The sequence below is a fragment of the Alosa alosa genome, chromosome 20 (genome assembly GCF_017589495.1).
Source record: "Alosa alosa isolate M-15738 ecotype Scorff River chromosome 20, AALO_Geno_1.1, whole genome shotgun sequence".
NCBI classification, from domain to species: Eukaryota; Metazoa; Chordata; class Actinopteri; order Clupeiformes; family Clupeidae; genus Alosa; species Alosa alosa.
The window spans coordinates 15,171,379-15,194,504 of NC_063208.1; the positions used below are offsets into that span (position 1 = coordinate 15,171,379).

Sequence of the window (23,126 nt, forward strand, 5' to 3'; positions counted from 1 at the left end):
ATAGTCTCCCTGACATAGGATATGCTTTTGCGAAATTTTATAAAATATATAGAGAACGAAAAAAAAACGTTATTAACCCGTTTTGTGGATTTCAGAATAACGTTTCTGTTCCGGAACAGTTGAAGACCATTTTGTTTTCGTTTCCGTTTCCGCTCCTCGTAAAATTCCGTAAAATTCCGTTCGTTTTCGGTTTTCGTTTTCGTTCCTTGAACCGGTTCGGAGCCCTGATTCTGATGGAGATGGAGGATGTGGATATCCTCTCTGTCTCTCACTCTTTCTCTCTCTTTCTCTCTCTATCTCTCTGTCTCTCCCCATTTCATTTCAGCTCTACACGCTGAAGTCAAAGATGTGTCAGATGGTAGAACCCCAAATCCACATACACACACACGGGCGCACATGTGCACACACGCACACAGCCACACACACACACACACACACAAACACTCCCCCTATATGTCTCTCTCCCTCCCTCTCTCTCTCTCTCTCTCTCTCTGCCATTGTTTCCGGTCCTCTACATTGAGATCAAAGATGGCGTGTAGAACCAGTCTCGTGATTCCGTGTAGGAGTGTCAGAGCCGTGTTGGTGCCAAATCAAATAGGTGGAATGGCAGACTGGGGAGTCCTTTGGGAATCACCCGCTAGTGTGTCACACATTGTGTTTTCTTTTTCATTTTCCTTCATGTTTGTTTTCCTCTCCCGCACAACTCCCTGTCTTTGTCGGACACTTGAAGGTCGTTTCAGTACTTAGTGAACAATAGACTTGAATCCCTGTTTCCAAAAATAGTACATACATATGGCTTGTTTTGTGTGTGTGTGTGTGTGTGTGTGTGTGTGTGTGTGTGTGTGTGTGTGTCTGTGTGTGTGTGTAATAAAGGCATTTTTCCTGTGTAAAGTGAGGTGCTTAAAGTAGAGTAGATGTGCAATGTACTGTTTTAAATGTTGCGGTGTTGTGCAGCGGAGCGAGTGTCACTCTCAGCACAGCTGCATGTGAATGTAATTGGGTCTTTAAAGCCTTACTTGCACACACACACACACAGATATGTCAGTCTCCTTCCACCTACATTCACATGTACTTTCACACACACAGAAACACACACACACACACACACACACACACACACACACACACACACACTTTATGATTTATGATTGATATTCCAAGTTAATTGGTTGTATTTTCTGGTTACTTACATGTCATAATACCAGATAGCAACATAATCACCATGGAAATACACAAAAGTACAGGGAAGTACTGTGATGAACTGTGTTGGCACAGGATACTCTGTCTGTTTAGTCAGAGACTGGGCACTTGTTTCTGAGCGAGTATTTGTGGGCTTTGATGGGATTACCGAATCATGGCCACGGTCCCTGCATGGATGGCTTGCATGCATGAACACTGAGGTTGTTACAAAAACAGTGGAGTTTAGTGTAGCTACAGCCTCCTGTCTCACCGCCCCTCCCATCTCTATGAGGGCTCACACACACACATACCCACACACACACACACACACACACACACACACACACACACACACACACACACACACACACACACACACATACTTAAAGGGACTCGGGCAGGGTTCAGCAGACAGGACACACATTTCCCAATCTCATCTCATCATGCACGTGCTCCTGCCGCGTTGGGGCGGCGCTAAACTCCCATAATCCTTTGGGGTCTTTTACCTTTTCAGTGTTGGCTGAACAGAGCGCTGCGAAAGTGCACACCTCGCCTCGCATACACACAGACAGCATACACACACAACAAAAACACACACATTTATACTCTCACAAACCACTGCAGGTATACACTTATATATTACTGAAATTCTCAAACACACTCACACACACACACACACACTAACACAATGACTCATACGCAAAGCACGTCCACTCTCACACTAATACACTCTCTCTCTCACACACCCAGACAGGGGTTATGGGATCAGCATTATCTGCAGATGCATTTACCACATTAGTAATCAAAACACTATGACGTTTTTTCACCATTTTCTGCTGGAGGAGGGGTCATTGTGTAAGTGTTATGATGAGCCCTGGGGGTTATTTTTTTAAGGTGCCTGTCTGCAGCCGGAACACTCCCGAGTTCACTTAGGACACGGTTGTCATGGAGAGTTTTGCATAGCCTCATTGTGGAACTGAACTGAAAAGTAGCTGCGGCGCACAATTACTTCTTGTGTGTGTGTTTTTTACACAGTTTCCCATTGGATCAAAGGGTGAAACTCACAAAGACTCAAGACTCACTGAAGCGTTAAAACTTGCTTCGTGAGGAGTAGCCAGCTACCGCTGTCATGGTGCAGAACCCGTTAGGTGAGCCTCACCTGCTGGGGTGAAGTCGCATGTCGACACGGTGATGATTGACACGTATGCGCGTGGGTTAAGTGCCCTGGCCCATTCTTAAGAGTGCCCTCGCTGTCGTCCGGGGGCTATTTGTTCCTGCTGGCTCATCCGTTTGCCCCTCCTTGTACCTGAGTGTGGCAGGACAAGGGGGGGCAAAGGGGACATAGGGGATGGGGCAAATTAGCAGCAAGCGTCTCTAGTCAGCACCTCCGTCTTTGACTAACTGTCCATCTCATCAGTGGGGAGTGCTGAGAGAGGCGACCCACTGCTGGGCAGCCGATGGCTTCAGGCCAGCTTCAGCTTGTGTTCAGGCTAGTTGACCACGGAGAGTGGTGATACAGTATAATGTAATATGGTAGCCATCCTGGCTTTGACTGTGTAAGTGTGTGTGTAATTCTGTATATGATATATATATATATCCTTTGCAGATCTGTATGATGCATGATGTTCTGTCGTTGTGTTCTTTCCTTTATATAGAACTAACTACCTGTATAATAAGAAATGTTTTGCCAATACAATGTGAATGTTTGTTCATGTCAAGAAAGCGCTGTTGAATTGAATTGAAGTGAATTCAGAGAGATAGAGGGAGAGGGAGGGAGTGCTACGGCAGTGAGTTTGTGATTAAGTTGTGTATGCTTGTGTGTGTGTGTGTGTGTGTGTGTGTTAGTCTGTGTGTGTGTGTGTGTGCGCGTGTGTGTGTGTGTGTGGTTAAGTTGTGTGTGCTTGTGTGCTTGAATGTGTGTGATTAAGTTGTGTATGCTTGTGTGTTTGTGTGTGTGTGTGTGTGTGTGTGTGTGTGTGTGTGTGTGTGTGTGTGTGTGTGTGTGTGTGTGTGTGCGTGTGTGTGTGTGTGTGTGTGGTTTAAGTTGTGTGTGCTTGTGTGCTTGAATGTGTGTGATTAAGTTGTGTATGCTTGTGTGTTTTGAGTGTGTGTGAGAGAGAGAGAGAGAGAGAGAGAGAGAGAGTTGGTGTATGTGTGTGTGTGTGTGTGTGTGTGTGTGTGTGTGTGTGTGTGTGTGTGTGTGTGTGTGTGTGTGTGTGTGTTTGTGTGGTTAAGTTGTGTGTGCTTGTGTATTTGAGTGTGTGAGAGAGAGAGCGAGAGAGAGAGAGAGAGGGAAAGAAAGAGAGTGTGTGTGTGTGTGTGTGGTTAAGTTGTGTGTTCTTTTGTGTGTTATTGAGTGAATGTGCCTTCGGTGCAAACCTTGCGACAGTGGTACCTCTTGAGAAAAATATATTTTTTCCCTCCATTATCCTCATAGTTTCTTTCTGCTCCCGAGAGACTTCCTGTTTATTTCAACAGCATAAAATATTGAGCCTCCTTCTTCCTCACTTTGCCACCGAGAAATAATGAGAGCAGTTACTCTATAGTAAAGGTGTCTCGCATTTATACATCCCAAGAAAGTCAGAAAATAAATAAATAAATAAAAGAAGAAACACTAAGCACCTCCAACTCAAAGCTAGCCAGGAGCTTTTTTCCCCATTTATGGGGGCTAATTTATGCAGTAATTGTCAATTACCAAGCAACTCCTGCTGGGAATTGTGTGTGGGAGTTAATTGAGGCGAGAAAAGCCCAGATTGGTCCAAGTCTCGGTGGAGGGGCGGGGGGTCCACTGGAGAGGGTCCACAGGCCCTGTGCCTATAGCCTGCTTGAGATGCGTATGGTGGTGCTTTGCCTTGTGTGTGGGGAGCCACTGGAGACTTGGGTGAACTGGGACATAAATCAGAGTGCTGGAACACTAGCTACAATTAGGCCTTTGTTTTCCAGGGTGGTGGTATGCCATGTATCAGTCTCGCTGTCTTCTCTCCCCCCCTTTCTCTCTCTCACTCTCTCTCTTTCTCTCTCTCTATCACTCTCACTCTCTCTCTCTCGCTCTCTCGCTCTCTGTCTTTCTTTCTCTCTCTCTCTCTATCAATCTCTCACTCTCTCTCTCTCGCTCTCTGTCTTTCTTTCTCTCTCTCTCTCTCTCTCTCTCTCTCTCTCTCTATCAATCTCTCTCTCTCTCTCTCTCGCTCTCTTGCTCTCTTTCTTTCTCTCTCTCTCTCTCTCTCTCTCTCTATCAATCACTCACTCTCTCTCTCTCAATCTCTGCCTCTTACACTTTTTCTGCCTCTCTCTTTTGCTCTATCTCTCTCTCACTACTTTCTCACTCTCTCTAGCTGTTGGCTTCCCCATTTGCCTCCTTCATTGTGTATGCTCTTCTCTTTCCTTCACGTTCTTTCTATATCTGTCTATCTTTGGCTGCTTTCTCTGTTCTCTCTGAATTACAGTCGATTGCTCTTTCCCCATTTTCACTCTTTTTCTCTCTCTCTCTCTGCCCCCCTCAGGTCCGTAACGACTTGACTAGCGAGCTGGAGAAGGCCGACATCCAGATCGCCGACACCGAGAGCTTCTCCAACGATCCTTGCATCAACGTCAAGAAGCTGAAGGTAAATTTCAGCCTCGTCTCGCAGTCAATCCATGCTGCACCCCACAAATCCCCTTCAGTGGCATTCGACTCCATCGTGTCTCAGATCATGAATAAAAAACACACTCTCACCGACCCACTTGAGAAGAGCTAAGAGCTGTTGAAGGCTTTTCTGCCTGGCTGCCTGGTGTTACAGGGTAGGAGGGAGATTATTGATGACCCATAGGTGGTATGGATCATCCATACATTGATGCACATTATCAGCCCCCTGCACACATCCCCATGCACTTTGCACACACACACACACACACACACACACACACACACACACACACGCACGCTGCGCCGCGCTCGCACACACACACACACACACACACACACACACACACACACACACACACACACACACACACACACACACACAAGAGAGATGTGCAACTACAGAAATCACACAAACCCACATGTATGCACACACACACACTCACACTCAGGAAGCAACGTTCATGTTACATTTCACTTAAAACGTGGAGTTAAGCTGACACGTTTTCCGCTGATCAGAGTCGAGAGCATCCTAATGAGCTGCGGCGTGACACCGTTGAGTCGCACACGATGTGACATGCCCTGACAACCCCGACCAAATCCGTATCCAAGGCCGCTTGACAGTGCGTTTGGCTGCCTTAAACCCCCACCCTTTCCAACTCCCCCATCCATCCACCACTTTACACACACACACACACACACACACACACACACACACACACACACACACACACACACACACACACACACACACACACACACACACACACACACACACACACACACACACACACACACACACACACACACACACGATTCAACACCTCTCCACCTTCCAGTCTTCTTCCCCACCCGTTTGCCTCGTGATAAGACAGCATGGCGTTTTTATGACTCTTGTTGTGACAGTCTGTCAGTCTGAATGGGGTGGGGGCAGGGGGACTGGGTGTTGGTGAGTAATGAGGAGGTTAAAGAGACACCAGGCAAGCTTGATGCTTTTTCTCTACGAAACTCCCCCTCGCTCGGTCTGAAGCTCTTTTCCTTTTCTTTGCATCTTCCGTCAAGGGTTTTCGCTGCTTCTTCACTGGCTCTGCCATTATACACACGTTTGCAACAATCGCTAGAGTTTCGTTAGCCTGCCTCTGTGCTGTATGCAGGATGTAAACTGTTCCTGCTTTGGTCGGCGGGTAGGATACACCGAACTTGCAAGTGGGATATTCTTCTTACAGGCAGTAGGGGCGGGCGAGAGAGTCTTCATTCGCCCTGTAATGAGTCATTTAACCATATACCAACTTACGAAGATGATTAATTAACACGAAAACGTTGCCTGGTGTCCCTTTAAAGGGGAAAACCAGCATTGTTTTAGTGGCACCCACAAATAACATCTGGAAAGGGCTAAATGTGCTGTCCGTGGTGCTGAAATCAGTCACTCACACACTTACACACAAACGATCATCCTCACACAACCACACACACACATTCAAGCACACACACACACACACACACACACACACACACACACACACACACACACACACACACACACACACACACACACACACACACACACACACACAAGCACACACAAGCACACTCTCTCTCTCCTAGCTCCCCTCTTATTCTGTCAAGCCTTTAAGGATTAGAAGAAGTGATGCCCTGTCTACCTGGGGATGGGAGTTAGTGTCTCCTCTTTTTGCCTTTTCAGAGAAGGCACATTAGTCTTTCATCCCTGCTACAAATCTAGGCCAGTCTCGTTGTGAAGGAGAGAGAGGGGGAAAAAACAGGAAAAAACATCAGACAATATAAGAGTTAATTACTTAATTAGGGGGCTGTGAAGGAAAATGCCACAGTTGCAGCCATTCTCTCCCGAGCAGCGGACTAAAGTGCTCTCTCCTTTCTTCCACCCATCTTCTGTCTCCTCTCATTTTTCACTTTCATTTCCTTTTTTTTCTTCTTGTCATCCACTTTTTTTTTTTCTTTCTCTGTTAAGCACCACGGCTACTGTGGAATTGACGTAGCACCTCTGCTAGCACAATTCCCAGAACAGCAGCCCATGCTGCAGATGCCTGAGATGAAGTGTGCTTTTCCTCAATGCAGGCTCAGCAGTGCGCTCGCTAAGTGCACAGCACACTAACCCTGCCTCTGCAATGAATGACTATGGTGCTACAAAAGAATGCTACGTGTCGTGCATGGCCTTGAAGATGCTGAGCAGTTTCGTAAACACACCCTTCTCATTTCGATGCTCACTCGGACAGTGTCCTGTCTATTTTGCTTAAGTATTACTTTGTTATTTATAATACTTAATTGATAATAAGCTCAGTGTCAAAAGTGTGCCGTGGCACAAAAAAGGTTGAAAAACACTGCTTTAGAGAATGCAAGGCCTACTACATTATTTTACCAACCCCCAGCCTAAACCTAATTAGCTTAAGTCTTCAGCCATGTAGATGAGATAATTAGGGAAATCACTTGTGTTAAGTGCACATATAGAACCAATACATGGTAGGACTTTTTAGATATTATTACATGATGTTATAAAATGTATTTAGGTTCAGGGGTACGTAAGTAATAATTAGCGTAATATTATGTGATAGCTTGAAAATAAAACATGACTTAGTTAAACAAGACGTAGTTTGTTAAAGACGCATACTACTGTATATACGTACCAGTACTTAATATTACTTACTATATGCAGTATATTTATTTAAGTTTTACTCCAGCTTCAGAAAGTAAAAGTCCTACCATGTATTGGTTCTATATGTGCACTTAACACAAGTGATTTCCCTAATTATCTCATCTACATGACTGAAGACTTAAGCTAATTAGGTTTAGGCTGGGGGTTGGTACAAATAATGTAGTAGGCCTTGCATTCTCTAAAGCAGTGTTTTTCAACCTTTTTTGTGCCACGGCACACTTTTGACACTTAAAATGTCCCACGGCACACTAACATCCTGTGTGAAGAAAAAATAAACATACCATAGCCTAACATTTCAAATATGTATGCTCAATCAAACAAGCGCCCTCTGTTTCATTTGTAGGTGACTATATCTAATTTAATTGTTGTTATTAACTGGATATGTGATGATACTGTGAATACTGGTTATGGGGCCCCCGTTGTACAATGCCTGCATACCACAAATAGTGCAATCATACAATCAATGAGAGCATGTGGTTATAAATTCTTTGATGCAACAGTTGCTTTTCTGGACCAGTGAGTGACATTTGGGTAATTTTCTGCGGCACACCTGATGATCTCTCACGGCACACTAGTGTGCCCCGGCACAGTGGTTGAAAAACACTGCTCTAAAGGTGGATTTCTCACCTCTATGTGTTGCAGAGTGGGGGCAGAGGGCCCTCTGTGTAGACTGACACAGAGACGTCGGAGTGAGTGAAGGCCGTGTCGGGCGACTTCTCTGGACGAGCCAGGCCTGCCAGCCCTGGCCTAGTTTAGATTGGCATCGTGACGGGACGTGGAGATGCTGGCAGACACAAGAAACAAGGCGTATAAATGATGTCTTCATGCTTATAAAAGGGCTTTTATGGGAGTAAAAAGGCGCAGCCGAGTGCTCGTAATCAGACCCCTCTTATTACCTCTGCCGTAATGGCCATCTGGGTCTTTTTACCATCCAAGGGTCGTGTTGTCGTCACCCAAGATAAATCAAGATGATGAAGCTGTTTACCAAATAGCCACGACAAAAAAAAAAAGAAGTTTGACTCCATCGTCATTTTTACACATCAGTTTAGCCGCCATTTAAAAAGCAGATCGGTGCTGTTTTAGTGCTTTTGCCAAGGACATTTGGGCGGAGCTGGTGCCCGTTTGTTTTGATCCCCCATTAAGTTTAGGGCTTCTAGATTGCATTTACTGCACATACAGCTGGGGTGAGCTGAGGTTTATTTATTTCTTAAACGGTCCCTCATCCATTCCTCCCCTTCTTTCTCCATCCTTCTATTTCACTCTTCATCCTTCTCTCCCTCCCTCTCTCTTCCCCGATCACCACTCTCTCTCTCTCTTCTGTCTCTCCCCCCTCTCTCTCTCTCTTCTCTCTCTCTCCTTCTCTTCTCTCTCTTCCTCTCTCTCTCTCTCTCTTCTGTCTCTCCCCTCTCTCTCTCTCTTCTCTCTCTCCTTCTCTTCTCTCTCTTCCTCTCTCTCTCTCTCTCTTCTGTCTCTCCCCCTCTCTCTCTCTCTTCTCTCTCTCTCCTTCTCTTCTCTCTCTTCCTCTCTCTCTCTCTCTCTCTCTCCCCATGCTTTATTCCTACTGATATAAGTACTGGTAGAACAGATGAATGGGACCAGTAGACCCTGGCAGAGGGCTCTACACAAGCGCCTTCCCAGCATGCTCTCTGGCTCCGCCCCACTAATGGCACATTGTGAGGTTTGCGAGGCCCGCTTTTCTCTTTCTCACTCTCTCTGGCGGGAGAAAAGCTGTGAATGTAGACCACACACACACACACACACACATACACACACACAGGGCCGTTTCAAGGAATTTGGGGGCCCCAAGCAAAATGGACATGGAGCCCCCCCCCCCGCTCGGGGCCCCAAGCAATTGCTTGGTTTGCTTGCCTTCTAGCGACGGGCCTGCACACACACACACACACACACACACACACACACACACACACACACACACACACACAATCAAAGCCACCAAGTATTTTGTGTGTGTGTGTGTGTGTTTGTGTGTGTGTGTGTGTGTGTGTGTGTGTGTGTGTGTGTGTGTGTGTGTGTATGTATGTGTGTGTGTGAAACATTAGGAGCGAGAGGGAGACGCAACAGACACGTCTCATGTCAAGGTCTGTTAGGATCCTTCTGCTCAGCAGTGCAGCAGATGTGGGGTCACCTGCAGGAGGGGACTCATCAGTGATTACCTCTAATGAGCCCTGGGACATGGCTGCCACGGCTACAGCAGACACCTGGCTATCTCACTGGCCCCAGGCAGCTTCAACATTTCAAGTGTTTTTACCCTCGTCCCCCCCTTTAGGCTGGAAAGAGGGTATTCCAATCAAGTCTTTTTGTCCATCTATGTTAGTGTGTCCACTCATATAGCTTCAGAGGTACTAGTCCAGTCTTAGGGCAGCTTAAAATGACGGATTCAAACTTTTTGATGTTAACCGGACTAATAATATAGAGAATGTCATTGGCAATCCGGGCCTATTGCTGAGGATGTTACACGATGCACCATTGTTTTATTGTTTTATAACACCATTGTTTTATTTAGTCTTCAATGTACTGGCCCTTAGCATAATTTTCCAGAAATAACGCTAAATGGGTACCCAATACATCCCAATACCAATTCATAAATCTTGTTTCTTTAAAGATTTCAAGCAGTTTTTTGGTTTGTTGTATTGTATTTTCTTTTCATGTAATGAGCCCAGGAGCTATAGTTGTCACATTTCTAATACCTTGTTGCCATTGTTACCAGACAGACCTTGAGAGTTTTTTTTGTGATTTATTTTCTTCATTGTAATGGAACTCAGGGTGTCATAGTTGTGGTCGACACCTGGTTGCCATGATGTGTCATCTAGTTTAAAGATTGACAACATGTTTGACAATGAGACCAACTTTTGTTTGACACCTGGATGCCTAAATAAACCTTCATAGACACATTTTGTTCGATTGTTTGTTTGGCACCTGAATGCCTAAATGAACCTTCATAGACACATTTTGTTCGATTGTTTGGTTGGCACTTGGATGCCTAAATGAACCTTTATGAACACGTTTTGTTCGATTGTTTGTTTGCTTTTCATCTGACTGATTGTGTTTGCACTGTGTGCTTTGATGGAACGCGTAATCCTCCCTGACAGATGTTAGAAACATAATATGACAAAGAGGCTCAGGCTCGTTAAAGTGCTTTCTAAGCAATCTGGACTCCGTGTGTCATGACCAATCAGGGCTGTGCATGCCTCTACCTGCCTGACGGATGTGTATTGTCAGCCATTGTCAGTTGATGAAGAGGTACCATTTTCCAAGTGCAAGGCAATCTGAGACGCTATGCTTAACACGGCATGTTCCTGCTCTCTCAATAGACTTGCGGGTAACTTTGTGTTGCTTCGCAATGCGGCACTCTGAGAAGCTGTGCTCGAGTTGTGGCCAATGTCAAAACCTCTTCTGTCAGCTTCTTTTGGTGCATTGTGGTACCTGTTAAAAAAAACCTCAAGGATGCAGTGCAACTGGAGAAAGGGGTCTCCGACTCATAGATTGATCTACTGCAAAGCAGAATGGCAAAGACATGTAGAGAGTGAGGAGTGAAAGAAAGAGAGAGAGAGAGAGAGAGAGAGAGAGAGAGAGAGATGACTAGAAGGAGAGGGAGCGAAAGAAAGAGGATAGCAGGGAAGAGAAAGTATGCATTATTTACAGACTCTATCACACGTCTATGCCTTCTCTTTTCTCCACGAATGGCTTGTGTGGGTCCTTTAGATACAAAGCAATTCTCAGGCCAGACACTAATGTCTCTGTTGTTATTATGGATTCAGAGGCTCGTGGCGGCAGAGTCTGAGGCAGCCCATCTTCCAGACCAGCCAAGCCGAACGTGCCCACGTCTGAAAGACCTCAGTGCCCGCACACAGCCCCCATCCCTCCGCACTATTTTACCATGCCTCAAAGTTTGCATCTACAATTTTTGCCATTTTCCATTTAATGACTGTTCAGTTAGTGTGAGATCGATAAGAATTATTTTAAGACCAGTATGAAATGCTGATGAAAATGTAGAAAATGAAAGTCTTCAGTGTTGACTTCCTATTGTCATGTGCACGTTTTGTGTCCCTCTCTGCAGGATAATGACGTGAGGATCATAATCGGGCAGTTTGATGAGAACCTGGCCTCCAAGGTCTTCTGCTGTGTGAGTATACTCTACTGAGTTATGTTCCAAATACCTTCTGTTTCCCCTCATAAGGGCTGGGGATGGCTACACCGGGCATGTAACTGAAGCGTTCCGTTTGTGTAGCGTCTGCAGTAGCCAGTCCCAGTAATGAATGGGACTGGCTACACACATACAACACACACACACACACTCACACACACACACACACACACACACACACACACACACACACACACACACACACCAGACGTGATAGTGGCACATACGTGCAAAAAAAAATAGACCAGTCTTCTAAAAAATTATTTACGCGACACCAACAGAGCGTTTCAGTTGCGCACCTGGTGTAGCCATTCTGTTAGCTTGCACAGTCACATTTGTTAGGGCGTCCCTCTCCAGTATGTGGAAGCACTAATTGTACACTGAACCTGATGATAAAATGTAGTCTGAATTAGACACTGGCATTGCAACATTATAATTGTAGATTATGATATACTCAGATCGATACATTGCCCTAAAACAATGCTAAAAATAAGCGGAAGCATGATTTGTGTTTGTATATTCTGCATATTCGGTCACATTTGTGTCGATAAGACACAGAGCACAGTTTGGGCAATTTTAAGGGTTGAAGGGTCTTGAAACCCTCTGGTGAGAAGTTTAGAAAAGCATTTTAAGGAAAGAGCAGTGCGCCAGATTTGTTTTTCTTTCTGAATTGATGTCAAGGGTCTATTGATACTATTGACAGAGTTCACTCTAGCATATCGTAGAGCACATTATGCCCCTAGGCACACATGTGATTGCTTCAGCTTCTGTTGCTTAGATTAGACAATCAGTGTAAACCACTTCTGTATCTTCTCAGTCTTCGACACACACTCATATGTATCAGTATGTTAGTATATGTATTTCATATGTATCAGTATGTTAGTGATGTGTGTGTGGTGTGTACGTGCGTGTGTACGTGCGTGTGTGCGTGCGTGTGTGCGTGCGTGCGTGCGTGCGTGCGTGCGTGTGTGTGTGTGTCTGTGTGTGTGCGCACACATACATGTATTTACTATCTATTACCCCTCAGGCCTACAACCTGAACATGTATGGCAGTAAGTACCAGTGGATCATCCCGGGCTGGTACCAGGGCAACTGGTGGGAGCAGGCCAACTCCACCAACTGCACCACCAAGAAGCTGCTAACAGCCATGGAGGGCTACATCAGCGTGGACTTTGAGCCACTCAGCGCCCGCCGGATCAAAGGCATATCTGGACGGGTAGGCACACCATGTATTGTTCTATCACTTCTGTTCAAGTGATACCAAGTCAAGTAAACAGGTGATGACACGTCAAGTATAAACAGGTGATACCAAGTCAAGTATAAACAGGTGATACCAACAGGTGATACCAAGTCAAATATAAACAAGTGATACCAAGTCAAGTATAAACCGGTGATACCAAGTCATGTATAAACAGGTGATACCAAGTCAAGTATAAACAGGTGATACCAAGTCAAGTATAAACCGGTGATACCAAGTCAAGTATAAACAGGTGATACCAAGTCATGTATAAACAGGTGATACCAAGTCAAGTATAAACAGGTGATACCAAGTCAAATATAAACAAGTGATACCAAGTCAAGTATAAACAGGTGATACCAAGTCATGTATAAACAGGTGAAGTACCAATCAAATAAAAATGTCATACAAATCATACACAGTATTTTATTTTCAGATAACTATATGCTTGTATGTCTATACAGGGAATTTATGCAGATGTGTTATCATGTTAGAAATTGTCCCTGATGGCTTCAACCTGCTCCTGCTGTTTTCTGAGTCACCATTATGTAAAGCTGATTCTCAGAACCTCTACATTTTGAAACAGCTTGTTGTTATCATGTGTCATTACATGAAATTGCAGTCATTTTGCTGTAATAAAAGATTTAGTTTTAATAGAATTTCATGGCCCAAGAGCCTCGCATGGGTGAGAAATAACAAAATCAGATTTTCAACTCACAGGGAGGCTTTCATCTTTTATTTATTAGAGTTCTGAGGTAGCACTCGGGCAAGGATGTGTAGATGCCATGTGGTCCTTATATGGGCTACGCAATGGTGATACTGCTGATGTAGTGTGCGTGTGATCTGCATGTGAAACATGTTCCTAATAGTTGCTGGTGTGCTGATGGCTGGGAAGATGTGTGTGTTCGAATGTGTAAGGTGAATATGTGTATCGATCTGGGGCACGTTTCCCAAAACCATAGTTGCTAACTAAGTTGTTGGTTGCAATGCAATTTCCCATTGACAACCAACTAAGTTGCTAATGGGTTAGCAACTATAGTTTTGGGAAACGCACCCCTGGTTGCTTGTTTGAGTGTGACTGTGAATATGTATGTCTGTGTGTTTAACTGTGAATATGTCTGACTGTGTGTTTGAATGTGTGTATGTATTTGTGAGATGCTGTATTTTTGTGCTTAAATGTAAAATGTATGTATATATTGTGTGTGTGTGTGTGTGTGTGTGTGTGTGTGTGTGTGTGTGTCTGGCAGACGCCACAGGAGTACGAGCGAGAGTACCAGCGAGAGCGAGAGCAGAAAGGCGTGGAGCCCAGCAAGTTCCACGGCTACGCCTACGACGGCATCTGGGTGATCGCCAAGACGCTGACGCGCGTCATGGAGACGCTGCGGGACCGTGAGCGACGGGAGCACAACTTCACCGTGGACGATCCCGAGGTGGGGCGCCTCGTCCTGGACGTCATGAATGAGACCAACTTCTTTGGCGTGACGGTGAGTGACACCAGAAGAACTCGCGTCGGAACAGGCCTATTCCGTGTCGGTTCCACTTTCGGAAACTAAAGCAAACAAGTGGTCTTGTTGGTCAACAGGTAGAACCTGGGAGGTTCACCTCTATGCTGTTGACACTAAATAGTCAGACTACAGTTCGGGTCCAGCCCACGACACCATCCCATCCAGACCCAGACCCATAAACGAATTGTTTTTGAAGGTTTCAAAGCTGCACTAATAAGAGTAGAACATTTCTGTAAAACAATAACTGCATTTAAAGTAACTTCAGTAGTAAGAAGTAATTATTTCATAATAAGGTATTTCACATCATGCTTGCTCAGAGGACAACGGTCAACAGCGAGAACAGAGCTTTTAATAGCAGTTGGACTGACTCTTACATGTTTATTATTAATTCAGTTCAAAGCCTGTATGTCTCATATATTCCAAAACAGTGGCAATTATAAAAGTGGCAATGTGAAGCACTCAACGGTGAACTGAGGGCACAAAAAAGACTGCAGTGTGATCAATTCATCAGGATGTTCCTTGAAAGTTTCCTGGATTTTGGGTTGACACAAAAACAAAAACACTAATGGAGGGGTTTAAAGGACTCTTAGCTGCAGGAAAAAAAACTCCTCCTCCTCTTGTCTCACTGCAAGTCCAATTGAAGTTGAGCTTAACATCTCAAAATACCATATTTTTCTTCTCAGTATAGTCTTATCACGCTTTATTTGTTCTTAGAGTCCCTTAGGAGAAACAGGTGAGATCTCATTTGTCTAATTCAAATATTGCTTTCCTATGGGTAGCCTACTTATTTGATTTGACTGTTGTTAACTAAATCAGACATTGATACAACTAGGCTACTTCAATATATATATAGGCCTACATAAATTATCATCTGGACCTTTGTTTGAAGACATTTCCATTAATGGACGTCGCTGACTTTTAATAGAATACCGTGACTCAGTTAAGCGTGGCTCAGTTAAGTCCGAGTAATTGGTAAATCTATTAGAGTAGCCCTATGACTTTGCTTTGCAGGGGAAACTGCTTTTGTATTAGGAGGTTTGCCACTTACTTTGTTTCTAATCCATGGTCTTGGACTACACTCCAGGTAGGTTTGATGTCCGGGGACCCTCATACTGATGAAAAATGTACTGCAGCTTAGCAAGTGTCTGCTGAATTAATGTAAAAGCACTTTCAGACTTTAATTTTTGGGGAAATCCACACTGCCAATGTGTAAGGTGTTTTCCAAGTGGAAAGAGCAGCCCCTATGAATCCTCAGCAGAACTTGAGAACACGTGCCTACCACGAACCCTGCTCAGTAAAGCAAGCTCTGCTTACCCAGCATGCATTTCTTCCCAGCGATGAGCACTCGCGTAACGTGCACGTTTGGCACACGGAGGAAGTGGAGGGAAATGGAAAAGACAAGTCGGGCAGCCAGGGGAGCGCATGCGAGGTCTCGGTGAGCCTGCGCTGCTCTGCGCTACATGTCGTGTCATGGCGGAGGAACGCACGCTCCAGAGCCCCTATTGTTGTTTGTCGACTGATGTCTCTCCCCGAAGGCGAGGTGCTCGGCAACATCTGAAATTAATTAATTTCTATTAACGTGACACGTTGGGTGCAGTGATTTTGTCTGGGGAAACGTGTTACATTTTCGCTCCAAATTAACCTCCGGCTCATTCGGTTGGCTGTTCGCACGCATGTCTCAGTTTGTGGCAGATCATCAGCTCCTCTGGGATGTCTAGAAAAAAAAATCCATACATTGTTCACAACCTCAACAATGCACAAATCCTTACATCTGTCTGATGTTCAATGAAGGGCTCTGGAAGTGGAGGAACTGGGGGTATTGGTGGTGGCACAAGTGGGGGTGGCATGTTTGAGAGGTTGACTATACATACACACACATACATACACACACACACACACATCACCACCACCACTCAGTCCACCCACGCCACATAGAAGCTGCAATCCAGCCCCCTTCCGCTCCATGTGCAACATCGCTGGACACCGAGCTGCCACATGACATTCCCTCAGGGCCGTCGTAGTCGCGCAAAGGCCACGTCTTGATTGGAGCGCACGCGTAGCCCCCGTGTTGTCACCACGAGTGGCCCTGAAAAACACACAAGGGAGCGGAATGGCAGACTGTACAGCAAGCACAGCATCATCAACACACCAGCAACAGCAGGCCCTGTAGGAGTCGTGATTGGCCAGAGACGCAAGGGGTGTGTGTGGGTGGGGTGGGTGGTGGAAATGGAGGGAAAAGCGTATAAATAAATGAATGAATAAATAAATAAATCCATACCTGAATATGACAAATATGTCAGGGCTCATGAGGCCGGATGTCAGGAGGGAGTGGGGATGAAGACGGGTGAATGAAGCAGCGCATGGCAGCTTGATTTGGTATGCATGGAGGCGTCAGAGTGCAGGGAGGGAGGCTGCTGCTAGGTGCGATGGTTGAATGATAGCTGTGTGTGTGTGTGTTTGTGTGTGTGTGTGTGTGTGTGTGTGTGTGTGAGTAATAGGAAGTGGTATTAAGATATAGAGAGGAGAGAGGAGAGAGGTAGGGCTCTAAAGGGTGTATTCTGTGTGTATATGTGTTAGTATGCACATGAGTATGTTAGTGTGTGTGTTAGTGTAAGCGTGTATATTGAGTTAGCTGGTGATGGGTGGGGGTAGGATGATGAACAGGGGTTGAGATGAATTGAATAATATGGTGTGTGTGTGTGTGTGTGTTTGTGTGTGTGTGTGTGTGTGTGTGTGTGTGTTTGTGTGTGTTTTGTGTGTGTGTGTGTGTGTTTGTGTGTGTGTGTGTGTGCAAATGAGAGAAGGGAATACAGATGAAGAATGGGAAAAGATAAAAACATAGACATGATACATGTGTGTGCGGTACTTGTTTATTCTGTGTGTGTGTGGTACTTATTTATTCTCTGTGTGTGTGGTACTTGTTTATTCTGTGTGTGTGCGTTTAAGTGTGTATGTGTGTCTTGTATGTGTTTTTGTGCATGGAATGGAGGGTGACTTCCTTCCAGAAGCATCATGGGATTCTCCTTATCCTCCAGTCCTTTGCTTTGCAGACCACACACACACACACACACACACACGCACACACACACACACACACACACACACACACACACATACACACAAGACAGGGTCAGTTGAAGGGCATGGCCTTCTTCTAGCTCCCCCCTTAAGACTAGTGAGTTCGGAGTTCACCATGACATCTCACCATGCCACACTGAGTAGAAAAAACAGGGCCATAAGATGAAAACAAGTGGGCGTCCTGCACTGGGCAGTCTGGAGAATACATGAGGACACGAGAAGCGCAGAAGAACTAATGTCATATTTTTCCCCCTCCTCCTCCTCTCTCATGCTGCAGGTTCGTAGGTCCGTTGCAATTAGTGTCGCTGTGAGAAATGTTTGCTTGCGTAATAATGCCATTTTTTCCCTGCGTTAGAACAAACATGATAAACACTTTGCGTCTGGAGTGCGAGGCTTGATTTAATGCTGATTAATGAAAGTGCTTTTCATTATGTGATCTATCGGCGTAAAAGACAAAACACAATGCATTCAGTGAATGGACTGTTTCCGATCGCCTGGTGTTCCACAGCAATTTATCAGATATGCAGACCTATTTGTACTTGTAGAGTGTGAAACCATAGTGGTAGGTGAGTGAGAAGGGGGTCAGTGCACACACACGCACACACATACAGACACATACACACACACACACACACACACACACACTATTACTCACACACACAACACGTATACACAAATGCACATATACCAAATGAACACCCCACTCCGCTTCCTCCCCCCTTGGCAGATCCATGCTCTTCCCTGGCGCTGCTATTGATCCAGCAGCCACAGGAGAGAGCCTACAGGAAGTGAAATTGTAGCTCCTCCAGGGCCTCCTCCACACCGCCAGTCCAGCAGCGCAGAGCTGCTGACCAGAGATGAAGCTCTGCAGCTACAGGCCAAGCAGAGTAGAAGCAAGAAACTGCAGGCGTGTTTTTTGTTGTTGTTGTTTTCTATTTTCTTTGTTTCCCATTGGTCGTCTTGACTCCTCGATAACATTGCCCCCCCCCCCCATGAGTCACTCGTGGGAGATTGGGAATGCAGGTTGGTCCAGTCTTGGGTTGTACAAGCAACAAGGATCAGTGGGACATCTCTTTCCCCTGTCCACTGTTGTGCTGGGTCTGGGCGTTGGTCCTGCAGCAATATGTGCAGAGCTGACAGACTGAGGCCCAGAGGAGCATTCAGGGACTGCAGTGAGCTGCTGTTCAACAAATCCTTCTGGAGGAATTAAAAAAAAAAACACACATGCCAGGGAGCCGTACACGAGGAGGCCTGTCTCCATGTACTGTACTGCAGTAACATAATCCCCTTCACACTGAACACCTAAAGATGGAGGACGCAGGATGTTTTGGTCAAGTAGGATATCGAACAAGGCAACTTGACAGGAAGAATGTGCAACTATGTGGTCATGCCTGGAGATTCCTCTTGGATGACACAGGATCAAGTGACGGTCGAAAACTGCTCTAAAACCTAAACCACTCTGAAGACTGAGGCCTGTGCAGTATGTCAAAAACGTTACCTGAACACCTGACTGAGCTGAATCTGTTGCTCTAGGCTAGTGTGCTCTAGGCTAGTGTGCTAGCTGTAGGCTAGACTGCATGTCTCGGACTGAAGACTGAAGAGCAGTAGCTGGAGTGATCTGCACATCTGTTGTCATTTGTTTTTAGTCGTTGCACGCCTCCATGGTGCAATAAATCACAGGAGAGAAAAAAAGCATACATGCTTAATGGTTACGTGTAAATGTTAATGTAAACAGTATCCACAAACACAAAGGCAGGCGACGCACCTCAAGGACCTGTGCAGCACTCACAGGCCATGCAGAGGTGTTTGTGTGTGTGTGTGTGTGTATGTGTGAATGTATGTGTGTGTTTGTGTGTGTGTGTGTGTCACGTCTGGCAGCAGCTGTCATGGCATATCAGCCCCTGCAGCCTCACCTTCGCTGACCCTAAGGGGACGTGCGCTTTTTGCACGCGTGGGAGATACTCTTAGCTTGAACAGTGCAGGAGGGAAGAAAAAGAGGCCATTGCCCTCAGTCTCTCTCTCTTTCTCTCCCTTTCTCCCTCTCTCTCTCTCTCTGTTTCTCTCGTTCTCTCACTCTATCTAGCAGGCTGTCACCTCACCTTTAGACACCTAGAAAGTGCCAAAGCCATTATCAACAGGGGCAAGAGGGTGCTATTGCAGCCCGCACATTAGGCCCTGTGGTGATCATGGCTGCAGTGCTAGGTGGATGGGGAGGGGAGGAGAGGGGAGGGGAGGAGAGGGGGAGAACTACGACTGGAGGAGGCTGGAAGGAGCTGCAGTGGCCTTGAGGAGGACTAGAGAGAAGGGGCTCTGACTATGCAGCAGATAGGGAGAGAGAAGAGAGAGAGTGGGGAAGAGAAGAGAAGAGGAGTGAGAGATAGGGAGGGAGGAGGAAATGAGTGTAGTAGGGGATGCATATGCACCAAATGCCCTCAAGTGCTGCATTATTTGCCAGTGTGTGTATTAGAACAGAAGGCATGAGACAGAAACAGAGGTGTTATGCTGGGAGATCTTTCAATGGGTTTGGATGTATCCCTCCATACCATACAGCAACAGTGTGTGTGTGTGTGTGTGTGTGTTTGTGTCTGTGTTTGTGTTTGTGTTTGTGTTTGTGTTTGTGCTTGTGTGTGTGTGTGTGTATGAGAGAGAAACAGAAAGATGTTTTGGTAGACTGGTGATGGCTGGAGGGGCCTTGTCATGCACACACACACACACACACGTTTTTTGGATATTCATGAAAATCAACAGAAATAAAGATGTTCCGCAGACGTACACATGGCAAAGTATCTAATGGGCACCAAGACTGGTGCGGGGGGAACAGGTGGGGAATACATAGACCAGCGACAAGCAGGGACTCTAACACACACACACACACACACACACACACACACACACACACACACACACACACACCACACACTGTGGCTATGCACTATGCAGGAAAGCATCCAAACCCTGAAGGAAATCTCCCAGCATGCAGTCTGCTGGGAGAAGGGCGCGTTTTGCGTGATGCTTTATACTAATGTGATGTTTCAGATTCAGTTTTGTCTTTCTCTTTTTTCTCATCTATCTGAGTTTGGCACCTGTTATTTTTGTTGTTATGAGTGGGTTTGATTCAGCAAGGCTTCACCATGCTGTGGACTTGCGGAGCAACCCCACTATTGTTCTTTTTAAGTTTTCTTTATTTCTTTATTTATTATTCACCCACTTTTTATTCAAGTTTTGTTCAACTTTTTCGTTCACCCACTTTTTGTACTAACTACTGCTCCTAGACCGTTTGAGCTATCGACACGGTTCCAACTCCAAAAATTCAGGCCCAAACCGGTGTAACTTGCTTGTTAATTTCATGTCGCTGGCCCTTGTCGTTTTCGCGTTATTCAGCGTTTTTTGGGCCCATTGAAATGAATGGCGGAATGTTCAAGGATTCTAATTTCGATTATGACATCACAGCTCTAATGGCTTAAGCTTGCACTTGGCAGAGTTCTAAGCCATCTGGCAGAGCTCTAATGGGCTGGGCTGTCTGTGTATATGAAGGTGTGTGCATGTAACTTTTGACCCGTATGTCCGATTTTCATAAATGAGGTACTGTTGGAATCCTTGGATGAGGCCGAGTTCCATGCCACTGATCAAACCCACTCTTGCAGTTCCTCGGAACCGCAATTCTAGTTGAAGCAGCCATTCCAATGTCTCATCCAAATGCCCTCTAACGGAAATCTAGGGGATGGAAGGCAGACTACACGATGAGAGTTTAGTTAAACAGACAAACAAGTGAACACATCTCATTTCAGCGTCCATATTTTTTCATTAAGACTTATCATTTATACTAAACTTACCACACACACCAGAAGTGTACTTAGATTAGTAGTAAATCATTCATTAGAATAATGTACAAAGTGATTATGAAAGCAACAGTTCACACATACTGTAGGAAATCAATTGAAAACGATCAGCCAGTTTTCACTAACTGCTGCCTGCATGGGGTCATTCCGTCTGCTTATTGCACACTAGTATAGTTTGTTTCAAAATGTGTGGCTACGCAATTAACTTCTTAGCTGATATTCAAAGGCCCTTTTCAAGAATGAAAGAGTTGCCCATCCAGATGTCATCATCTGCTAAGACTTCATCATACATGTATTTTGCTTTGATTATGCTTGGGACAGTCGTGGCCTACTGGTTAGGGCGTCGGGCTTGTAACCAGAGGGTTGCCGGTTCGATCCCCAACCAGTAGGAAAGGCTGAAGTGCCCTTGAGCAAGGCACCTAACCCCTCACTGCTCCCGGAGCGCCGCTGTAGCAACGCAGCTCACTGCCCCGGGTTAGTGTGTGCTCACTGTGTGCTCACTAATTCACGGATGTGATATATGCAGAGACCAAGTTCCTTGTATACGCAAGTTTACTTGGCCGAGAAACCTGATTTACAAGTTAACCTGAGTAGTTATTGATATGAAAAGGCTCACCCTTAACCATCCAGTCACACACACATACACACACACATATTTACCTCTCTCTCGCTCATCTCCCCTGAGCCCAGCCTGGTCCTTTTTTTATATTTAGCCAATCAATGGCAGCACTATTAATTATGTTTACCTAACAAAAACGATCAATTCCGACGGCCGCTAATTTAATGAATGGCAGCAGGCCATGGCGAATGATCTACCCAGAGACGGTTGATAATATATTAAGGATCTTTGATCTACCTTTAGGTCTGGGAGTGGTCAACAGTCTGAGGGAGCCATAAGTGGCGCAGGAGAGGATACAGCGCTGTGAAGCCAGATCAGTTGGTCGCTATGAAAGCCTCACATAGCTGTTTAGCTGTTACTAATAGTTTTGTGGAATTGTTTATGTATTGAAATATTTTTTAACAGTTTTTTTTATGTCTCATGTGTCATGAGACATCATGAACTTTCTGTCTCTTTCCTCTTTCCTGTTACTCTGCTTAGCCTGTCTGCCTCTCCACCCTCTCCATGTTTGAGGACTGACTGCCCACTACTGCTTTACTACTGTTTTAATACTGTTTTACTAATGTCCACAGCCTAATGTTTTCACTACTGTTTTACTGCTACACTGTTTTTCGTGCTATATTTGCACACATTATCAATGGCTGCGGTCAGGCTTCTGCTACAATACTGAATGAATGAATGGCTATAACCCTATTACCTCAACCTGTTATTGCACTGACATCGTTTTTTATATTACCTTGTCTACATTATACTTTACTCTCCTATTTGTCCATATTATTTATGCTGGTCTCTAGACCTTATTCTTGCACTGTTGGACTAATGTTGGACTACTTTTTGCACCTTCACCATGACACTCACTTCCTTGAGCACCTTACCAGTCCCGCCCCTGTCACTCAAAGTGCCGCCTTATGCTTGATCACCCTCAAGCACATTGGACTTTTTAAATTTAATTTATATAGAGTATTTAGTATTTAGTTTTGTTAGTTTTCTTATCTGTCTTATCTTCTACTGTCTTTATTGTACAGTGGATTTTAGTTATATGTTTATACTTATACTTATGTTTACCTTTCTTCTTCTTCTTCTTCTTCTTCTTCTTATTCTTCCCACCAAATTTTCTAAGGCCTAATTCAGCTTTAACCGCTTAACGTAGAGAAACTTCTGCTCAAACTTTGTAACGTAGGTCTTGAAAAGGA

At 45.1% G+C, this 23,126-nt stretch overlaps 1 protein-coding gene across 1 annotated transcript in view; it reads left to right on the top strand.

Moving 5' to 3' along the window:
• gabbr2 (gamma-aminobutyric acid (GABA) B receptor, 2) overlaps positions 1-23,126 on the top strand; it is a 214,396-nt gene that overhangs the window by 127,112 nt on the left and 64,158 nt on the right. Inside the window, exons 4-7 of the mRNA XM_048229821.1 lie at positions 4,683-4,784; positions 11,569-11,634; positions 12,683-12,871; positions 14,140-14,376. Coding sequence (XP_048085778.1) covers positions 4,683-4,784; positions 11,569-11,634; positions 12,683-12,871; positions 14,140-14,376 — 594 coding nt within the window. The remainder of the gene's footprint in view (positions 1-4,682; positions 4,785-11,568; positions 11,635-12,682; positions 12,872-14,139; positions 14,377-23,126) is intronic.